The 9945-nt window shown below is 34.2% G+C and overlaps 1 protein-coding gene across 1 annotated transcript; it reads left to right on the top strand.

Annotated features, from left to right (window-relative positions):
• The first annotated feature begins 1112 nt into the window (after positions 1-1112).
• LOC100253105 (uncharacterized) lies at positions 1113-7680 on the top strand. Its single transcript, XM_002264957.4, has 7 exons — positions 1113-2542; positions 2681-2796; positions 3961-4470; positions 4976-5372; positions 5461-5611; positions 6961-7054; positions 7164-7680. The coding sequence occupies exons 1-7, from the start codon at positions 1556-1558 to the stop codon at positions 7279-7281; spliced, it is 2373 nt and encodes a 790-aa protein (XP_002264993.1). The 5' UTR covers positions 1113-1555; the 3' UTR covers positions 7282-7680.
• Positions 7681-9945: the final 2265 nt, after the last annotated feature.

The raw sequence follows: 9945 nt of genomic DNA, 5'->3' as shown, positions 1-9945 counted from the left end.
TTTTACAAAAAAATATTTGCCTCTAATTCTTTCACATTGACCACAATTTGAAAGATGATGAAAACTTTCTTGATTTTAGAGATCAATCGAGAGTTACAAGTGACTTGTTCCCAAATAAACTTGTTGAAAGGCAAAGATCACATGTGTAGCACTTTTGTTGTTTATCAAACTTGCATGGGGATTTTGTGAAGCCTTTTTCTTTGTTTGTAAAGTCTCTTTTCCCATATAAAGTTGTTTTACAGATCTTAAAGAAGTCTCCTTCATTGAAGAAAGTAATCGTTATTTATAGGTGAAATTAGGGAATTAGATTTAGAATCCCTTATACTTGATTTGCTTAATTCAAAGAATTTTGTTCTTTGATTTTTATCAACCCATCTCCTTCATTAAGAAAAATTGCCAATATATATATATTATAATTCTTTTTTAACTTCAATTGAAAATTTTGATTTTTATTTGTAAGAATAAATTTTGTTGTGTGTCACCTTTTGAAAATATTCCACTTGTCAAATATATGTATGACTCATCACTTATCGAGTTCAAATTTTGTTGATTTGAGAAGTCACAATTTTGAGTACCAATTTAGGAATAATTTAATTTACTAAAAAAATTGATTTCTACACCAATATTTTTATTCTTGGTTTTATTTGAAATAATTACTCCAAATAGTTTTTAAAAAAAATTCTTTTTGGCCATTTAGGCACCACATTGACAACATTTTATTTTATTTGTATCATTTATATTAAAATCTTAATTTTAAGATGTAGTTTTAAATTTATATCAAAATTATGATTTCAAGTGGCGGTTTTAAAATTTATATTCGTATTAATTTAAATAATTTTTAATTTTTCCAAAAATCATAATTGGTAGATGTAGTTTCTTTCTTCTTAATTTCTGCATAAACATATTTTTTCAAATATGTTTTCAATTTGATCTTTTAAAAAATATTAAAAGAAATAATTACTTGATGTTGTCTGAAAAAGAAAAAAAAAAAGCTTTATATTATTTTTGACCAAATGGGCGAATTTGACTCGGTAGCCTTGCTTTATAGAATGATGGGTCCTGTCACAATATAGGAATGAGGCTCCACTCCACTATTATAGTTTATAACAAGTAATATGAATATGGTGGGGTTGTTGTGGGCGCCATGGCCCTTTGCAAAGAATTCGCAACGGCTAAATTCCAACGTCTCTCTCCCTCCTTTTCTCACTGAACTACAGTTGATATGATCACGGCAGTCCTCCATGGCCATTACTATCTCCTCTCTGCTTTTCCTTTTTATGGTTTTGTTTTGTTTTGTGGGCTCAATTTTGTTTTTACTGGTTCTCTCCTTCTCTCTTATCAAAAAAACCGGTTTCATAGTAGTGGATTCTAATAATAGGGCATGAGCTAAACAAGTGGTTGAGGATGTGCAAAGAAATAGTTGGTGTTTCTCTCCTCCATAATCTCAATTTTAGGGTCTGGGAGAAGCCTTTTCAGAGATATCTTTGAGATGGCCTCTTTTGCAGTCAATTTCATATGTTTCCCAAACAATTAATTCCATTGCATACCTCCTAATATGGCGTCTTCGCAAGTGGAAATCGCTTCGTCTTCACCATTTGGCTGTGTTCTCAGAGATCACAATCGTCGGGAACCCCCCTGCAGAGACAGCAATGCCCAAGCTGCTTTCCACAACAACCTCAAAGTATTCGTTAGGGATCACGTCCGCCCCAGCATTTCGATCATCCCCTCCGACGAAAATTCTCATCCTCCTCCTGCTGCCTTCTATTGTTGGATTCCCCAACAACAGGGGATTCGTCACCGTCGCCGTAGCCTCTCTTTCCGCACCAACAGGGAGGAAAAATCAAAGGACATGAGCGGGAGGGAGTCGGGAATTATGGATCAATGGGTCACTCGGCAAGCCCAAGAAACGGTATCCACCACTGAGAGACATACCCACGAGGCCCAGCTCCTGTCTCCATCCCAATTTCCGCCAGACCATTCCCCCTCTCAATCCAGTAATTCCCCCGATGTCCCCAATCTTGGAGCTTCTTCCCTGGTTCAAATGTGGGAGGCAAGGGTCAGTCGCTCCGATAGTTTGAATTCCTTGGCTGTTAGCAGGACCAACTCTGGCTTTAGCTACACTGAAATTGCTGAAGAACCTTCCTCAAGGCCCTCCGAAGTTTGTGAACCCGCTGGTGAAAGATATGATACTCACACAAATAACGGCGATTCATATCCAGATTGGGAATCTGAGAGAACAGCCCCCAGCGACCAACCTTTATCATCACAGGGTCAGGATTCTGATGCTGGAGAAAATGAGAGGGTTAGAGTTGCAGATATCATTAGGAGGTTGACATCCGGAAAACATCGAGCCCAGAATTCCTTAATGTGTTGCAGCGACGACAATGACCACGAGCAGCCAGTTGTGACTTCTCCCCGGCTAAGGGGGAGACAAGCATATATCAATTTGCTTACGCAAATGGAGCACGACAGGCAGAGGGAGCTTGGCCGAGTGGCGGACTGTCAAGCAGTTTCAAGGTTCCCGCATCGAGGTCGCATTCAGGTAAAACTTTTTGCATTCAAACCATTCATTTACGCAAAAATTTAACCACAATCTTACCAAAGAAACTTTGTCTTAATATGTTTATTTCTTCGATTTGAAGATACATATTTATTATGTTGTGTTGTGCTTTATAAACAGTCAATGCTTAGGCTTAGATTCCTACACCAGGGAATGACAGTACATGATCAACTGCGGCCATTGTCAAGAGGATCTGAATTGGGCCCGTCACAAGGATCTGGCATCATGCTTCTCAGGTAAAATTCTTTTCTGTTTTCACATATGCATTGACTTAATCTGTCTTAGGATGATCAGGAAATTGTTTATTCAATTTGATCATCATCCTTCCTTGATGCAATACATTTGCAAAGTGATTCAGCTACTTTGAATTATCCTTGATTGTTGAACCTGTTATTCCCTATGAAAAGATAAAAATAATGCATTCTATGCTTTGAGGGTTTGGAATATTTTTCTGTGGTATGCAAAACTAGAAACAAAAGGCATTACACCATGGAGGAGACTTACTACAATCACTCAATAGAATGTGATAAGATGCTAGTTTCAACGCATGAGGGTTTAGGCTGTTTCTTTATTCAACTTAAAGAAATTAATGGAATATGATGTCCTGTGCAATTTTAACCAACTGTTGTTTAGCGGACATTGGTAAGGAGGAGAGCATTAAAAAATTATATGAGCACTTATAAGAATTCTTAAATACATTTACCTTGATGTAATCTCCCCTATTGAAGAAGAATCAAAATGGTAAATAGATTTATCTTATTAAATTCTGGATCTTGGGATTTTCATTGTAGATTGACAGCATTTGAGTTTTACAATATCACTGCTTATCCAAAATGCTCTATATTATATTAATTGCTGTAGAGTGGGGGAATTGTTAATTGCTCTCTATTAGGTTGTAAGTGGCCTAACAGCTACAACTAAAATTCATATGAAGATGAACCTTGAATATTCACCAGCCCTTCCAGTTGATAAGTCTTTGTTTGAATTGTGGGGTGACTACTTATTCAGACCTTTGGCCTTGTTGAAGCCAATGAGATATTCTCTCAGAATTAGTTGAACCGCAATGGAATCTAGATAAAATTCAGTGACAAATATAGTACAGGAGTTAGGCATAATGGTGGGATAGCCTTGAGTTACATGACTAACTCAAGAAAGCTAGTGAGGAGATTCTATACATCCAATAAGTTCTCAAACTTATATGAAAATGAATTTTGAAGACTCATCAGGACTTGCAGAGCCACTGAAATAATGTAGAGAAGCCTTACTAAATGGAATAGTTACTGGGATTTTTGGAAAACTTTAACCTTCTTGAAGCCCTTATTCAACATATGCTCTTGATGTTTTATTAGTAGGATTACAATCTAATTTTTTCGTTAACATGGAACCTAAATTAAATTCAGGGAGAGATTTAGCACAGGAGTTGAGCATGGTAGTGTGACAGCCCAAAGTTGTGTTCCAAATTCAAGAAGCCCTCCAAATAACACCCTGGCTTTTGAAAATTCTCCTACTTCCAATCAGATCAGTGAAGACATTCATCGTCAGGAAGTCAGTACTAGTGAGCCACAGAGTACAACCTCAGCAGAGCAGTTGATGTCATATGCAACAGAATATGTTCAGGAAGATGCTGGTCCAAGTTCAGATACATGGCAAGGGCCAAGCTTTGAGGTTGGCAGTCTTGACTCAGAAGAGCAAGAAACTGCCGATAGAATGACAACCTTGAATAATTGGGATATGAATATTAATGCAGAAGAAGAAGAGGTTGGAGAACTGAATTTATTTGGAACCCATTATGACTGGTTTAGTGAAATTTCTCGCCCACGGAGATATTGGGAAGATCTCAGGCAAGCATGGTACCAGGAGATGCTTGAAAGTAACTCAGACAATGAGGAGATACGACAACTCCTTGAAAGGTATGCCAAGTTCTGTTTTTATCTCTTAATTTCTTCCATGTTTCTTTCTTCTAATATACTTTTAAGCTCATGAAAACTAGGCCATTGGTAGCTAAAAGAACAACAACGTAAATGGTGCAACAAGAAACAGAGTCTGAAAGGGCAAGAGAAATGAAATTAAACAAATGCTTTGGGACAATCAAGCAGAAGCTTTTCAACATGAAACTCTCCCATGCAAATGCACACACCCACACACAACAATAACAACATAGACATGTATGCATTAAGCTTGGCCAAGTAACTGTAGCTGGAAGCAAAGACAAAAATGTAAAAGTAGGATATAATGATCAGAACCCAGGGTATATTGACCTAAATTGGAGAAACAAATGGATCAATGAAGATCTAAATGTGGTATGTTCAATACCATAATGGAAGATAAAATGTGGGACCATGCTAACTGTAAATTGGCTTTCTGAAGCATGTAGTTATGCTCACTGCAATTTAACATTCTAATTTCTATGTGCAGAAGAAGAGTCTCAACTTTTCTAGCAAGTGACTTCCGGGAGAGAATGGACCAATTGATGACGTCTCACTTACAGCAACAACTGCATCCAGAGGGTAGTCAAAGAGAAGTACAGTCAAAAGAAGAAAGAGGAAGACAAGGGATTTCTGTTGTGCATCAGAGCCGCAACACAAGTGATCATTTCAATGAAGATACATCATCATTGCAGTTGCCTTCTCCATCTTTATTCAGGTCAGGGGGTCACTTTCAAGATCAGGAAGTTAGTGATGATTCTGATCAAGTTCCTTCTTCATCTTTGCAACTACGTCCATCTCTATCCCCATCTGCTTCCCCATCTGCACCTCAATTTTACTATCAGGGTAGTCCACAATCATCTTCCATTACTAGTCGTCCTTCAATTGTGAGTTCTCCTATCTACTTACAATTAATGTTGGATAAGGTTCTTGAATGTCTGTCTGGTCAATGGAATAATGTTTCTAGACTTACAGGAAATGGATCTCATATATGATTTGAGAGGACAAATGAAGCAACTCCATCATGAGATGGCTGAGCTACGAAAATCAATAAATTGCTGCATGAATATGCAGGTAAAATTGCAACAATTCATGAAGCAGAAGGTTTCAGCTGCAAGTCATTCTGGTGAGTTGAGAAAGTTGAATGTGCTAGTTTCTTATCTCTAACTTGGCTTCCCATGGAAAATGCAAAGAAAAACGAAATATAACCAAAATTAATTGAAAACTTGTATAATTTAAATTCTTCTGTTTTCTCTATATAAAAAAGGTGCATAAAGTTGGAGAAGGATCTGACAAAGAATTTGTTAAGCTCAAACTCATTGTTTATTTTCCTTCCCTTTTTATTTCATTTCCTTTTACCTTTCTCTCATCTTCTCCCTTACACTTTTCATGATCCAAATAGAGCCTAAAAATTTGGTTACAAATAAGGAGGCTTCTTTATTGAAGTGATGAAAAAAATTATACAAGACTCATGGAAGTTTGACCTAATATGGTTTCTTTTTTTGTTGTCTTCTTGTTTTTGTTTCCTTATTCACACATACTTGAAAACACTCAGAAGTTTTTCTACAAAAGGACAATGTAGGGGCATGTGGTATATATGCCAAGTACTGCAGGAACCACAACACACAGAAGATTTTCTGGTGCTAAAAACAATGATGATTCAATGATTTCGAACAGTATTAGAAACTCATCTTTCTGAACTTCTGAAAAGAAGTTGTCTAAGCTAGTATTCTAAAATTATTTTGTCTGAAACAATCTAATCATTATAATGTTTTAGTATAGACATTGTAGGGTCCAGATCATGTCAGATTCAAGATGTTATTTTTTGAAAGGGGTTATCGTAGCCCTGATAGGGTGTCTGCTATTTAGTGTTTACTCTCATCCAACAGTAGTGTATAAGATTAAAAGATATTCATAATGATGCATAGACTGGCTCAAGATTTCTAGTAGGCAAGAAGACAACTTGTTTACTTTCTTCTGGCCAAGCAAAAAAAGCAGGAATTTGCTATGTGAAAACAATGTGTGTGTTCACTAAGACCAACGGTGATGGAATGGTATTAATGGGGTGAGATTGGTAGGTTCATTTGCTAGTCATTTGAAGAAGAGGTGGCCATGGTGGCATCAAAAGTCGGCTGTGTGTAAGAAAGTAGTTATGGTAATAATAACTAATAAGTGGTGGGTGACTATGGTAGAGTTGTTGAAATGTACCAATTGTATTCTGGGTCTAATAGTGATGACTATGTTGAAAGAAGTAGGAGCAGAAGAAAAATATTTTGATTGCAGCAGGCTTTGGCCATGAAGATGTCATTTTCTTCTGTCCAACAGTTAATAACTCTCATGGTGCAACAACAAATGCAGTTCCATTTTGTTTTTTAATCAGAGCCCAAAATGAAAATGATTGGGCTGATATGCTCCAAGTACTCGTAAAATCTCACTCTTTCTGTCTCAATGAACAACTTTCAATTTTTATCGCAGTTGGAAGGCAGGGGAAGAAATCACTCAACTCAGCACCAAGGAAAGGAAATTGCTGTCTTTGTTATGAAAAGAAAATCGACTCACTTTTATACAGGTAAGTTGCTTTTGAAGCCAAGTTTTCTTTTAAAAATTTAAGTTCTCACTTCCAACTTTTAGCATGATGAGGACTCATCTTGGGATAAAACTTTTGTCATGTCTTTCAGATGTGGTCACATGTGTACCTGTCTCAAGTGCGCCCATGAATTGCAGTCGAGCACTGGGAAATGCCCAATCTGTCAAGCTTCAATTGTTGATGTTGTGCAGGCATATGCTGATGCATAGACACTAGGTTCTTGCTCCAGAGGACCGTCTTTATTAGCAAAAAGAAAAAAAAATTGAGTTAATGACACAATCTGGAAAATGAATATATTTACCAATAGATACGGTTTATTTACTTGCTATTTGTGCTAGGTGCCGTGCCAAACATCTGTTTGTAGTAGTACATGACAAGTCATTACACATTGATCAGGTTTCTTGTCTGGAAATCTACTCTGTATATTTTGTTTGAGGGGAGAAATAATGAGATTTAACAATCCATTCCCTGTACATTGTAAGTCATTTTACACATCAAATAGGGTTGGTCTTCTCTCTGATTTTGAGGGTCTTGTGAAGATCTGATTTCGGTTTAACATTGAATGGAATAGAGAAGTCTCATAAATGATGAATGCTTTCCTTCCAATGTCCTCCCTATTTGGTACGAGTATAGTTAGAGTACTTTTCTTTGAACTCGCTGATTTCAGGTTAATGAATTAAATGCATTAAGGCTAAATTTCGTTGACTTTACATAGGATATGTCTATCTTAGGATATTCTTTACAATTGGATATGATATATTTGAATATTATATCTAATGAACATGATATCTTAGGTAATGTTTAGTTGGTTGGATATGATGTGTGATAGGATAAGAAAGAGAATATTAAATCAATTTTTATGTTTGGTTGGTAATGGGATGGATAAGTTTTCTCATCAATTATCTTATCCTATGTTATACTTGTATTTAGTTTGTAAAATGAGCGAAGTATATATTATTTTTAATGTTCCATATTTGTTAAAAATAAAAAAATTATAGTCTTCTAATATTTGATATTAAAAAAAAAATGAAATTTCTTCAATGTTTAATGTTATTTAGAAATTGTTCTATAATTTAAAATGTAATAAATAACTATTTGTTTATTTATTGACAATATTTATTATTAAAATATTTTAAATTATAACAAAAATTTGTATATTATGTTATTCAATATATATATATATGTGTGTGTGTGTGTGTGTTAAATAGTACATATACTAGTCTTATTTCATAAATTTTTTTTGTTCTTTTTTAATCATAAATTTAATTTTTTAATAAAAAAAATTATTTTATAAAATAGGTGTTATGAAAAAAAAAAAAGAATTAATAAAACAAAAAAAATATATATGATACATGCAATAGGCATATCCTATACCTTAGGATTAATATATCTCATATATAAAAGATATAAAAAAAAATGGTGAATAATAATTCTCACTAATTATCATATCTCATATTTGATTGAAAATTAGATCATGGTTTTAAAAACTCGATCGACTAGTCCAATTGGTCTAATCGTTGGTCGAACAGTTTTAATTTGGTTTGGTGATTTGAGTTGTTTAGGGTTTGGAGGAGTCGCAAATTGAATGAATCAACGGTCAAACTGGTGAACCAATCGAACTGGCTGGTTCCCTCCAAACTAAACGGTTCAAAGTTGTTTTATTTTTTTTTATTTTTTCTTCATCAAAATGAAGCCATTTTGTTGAGTATGAAACATATACTTCCCCACCCCCTCTCTCTTCCCTCTCCTCCCCAGCAACCCTAACCTGTTGCTGCCCCTTGCTCCCTCTTCACCTTGCACTCTCCTCTAGCTGCACCATTGTCGGAGCAACTACCACCATCAGACCCACTGTCGACAATCCTCCAAATCACCCACTAGAGTTGCAAAGTTGGAATATTGCATTTTAATTTTTGTTTTAATATTTAATATTTTATTGCATATTGATTATTGAATATTCATTATTTATTATTCATTTTTCATTAAATCAATTTATATTTGAATCATTTCCACATTTTGTTTAGATTTTATATTTTTGTTTAGTTTATTTTCATTTTATTTATTTTAATTTTATATTAATTTTTAAAATTTCTAATTTGAGTTTAATTTTTTTATTTTAACAATATATAAAATATATATTTATGACGTACTCAGTTCAATCGTAGTTCGATCGCCAATCTGATTAGGGAACTGTGAATCGATAACTTTTTCAATTCAATAATTGGTCGGATTCTGAAAACATTGGATTAGAAAGAATAAGTGTTGTGATAACTTATCCTATCTTATTACAAAAAAACATGTTATATGATATATTATCCCTTCATTTATCCTATTTCATGTTATGTCAGGCTAATAAAACATGACTTAAGTATGTCTGGTAAAATTATTCATTATAGTAATATTATTTTTCCTTATCATTTCTATAATTTTTTTTTTTTTTTTTTTTTTTTTTTTTTTTTTTTTGCAACTTGTTAACATGGAAAGTGGTGATCAAGAAGAATTTTTTTTTTTTTTTTTAGCTCTAATACATACAAATTTCTTTTTTCATACATTCAATCACCACAAGGTTATAGGCATGTGGTTAAAACCATGATGAAAATGGGAGGAAGAAACATGACTCATTACCGAATATGAGATTTTGCTGCCAATTAATTCATGAATAAAAAAAATGATATTTTATGGTAAAAGAATTTTTGGAACAAAAATTTGTGATGGATTCATTGCTACAATTCTGGTGAGTACTAATTATTTTTTATTAGGAAAAATAAAATAATGGCAAAATGTCACTATCTAAAAGAAAAAAATTGTTCATAGTGAAAAATTCTTTTTAGCATAAAAAAAATTTAATTGCAAAATATTACATTTAAGCTCATTGG

The sequence above is a fragment of the Vitis vinifera genome, chromosome 1 (genome assembly GCF_030704535.1).
Source record: "Vitis vinifera cultivar Pinot Noir 40024 chromosome 1, ASM3070453v1".
Classification (NCBI taxonomy): domain Eukaryota; kingdom Viridiplantae; phylum Streptophyta; class Magnoliopsida; order Vitales; family Vitaceae; genus Vitis; species Vitis vinifera.
The sequence above is the reverse complement of the archived record's forward strand: the minus strand, read 5'-3'. Positions and strand labels throughout refer to the sequence as shown.

Coding starts and splice junctions, on each gene's coding strand:
- LOC100253105 (XM_002264957.4), top strand. CDS start 1,556: ATGGCGTCTTCGCAAGTGGAAATCGCTTCGTCTTCACCATTTGGCTGT. Junction 4,471..4,975: donor ATACGACAACTCCTTGAAAG/GTATGCCAAGTT, acceptor TTCTATGTGCAG/AAGAAGAGTCTCAACTTTTC. Junction 7,055..7,163: donor ATCGACTCACTTTTATACAG/GTAAGTTGCTTT, acceptor CATGTCTTTCAG/ATGTGGTCACATGTGTACCT.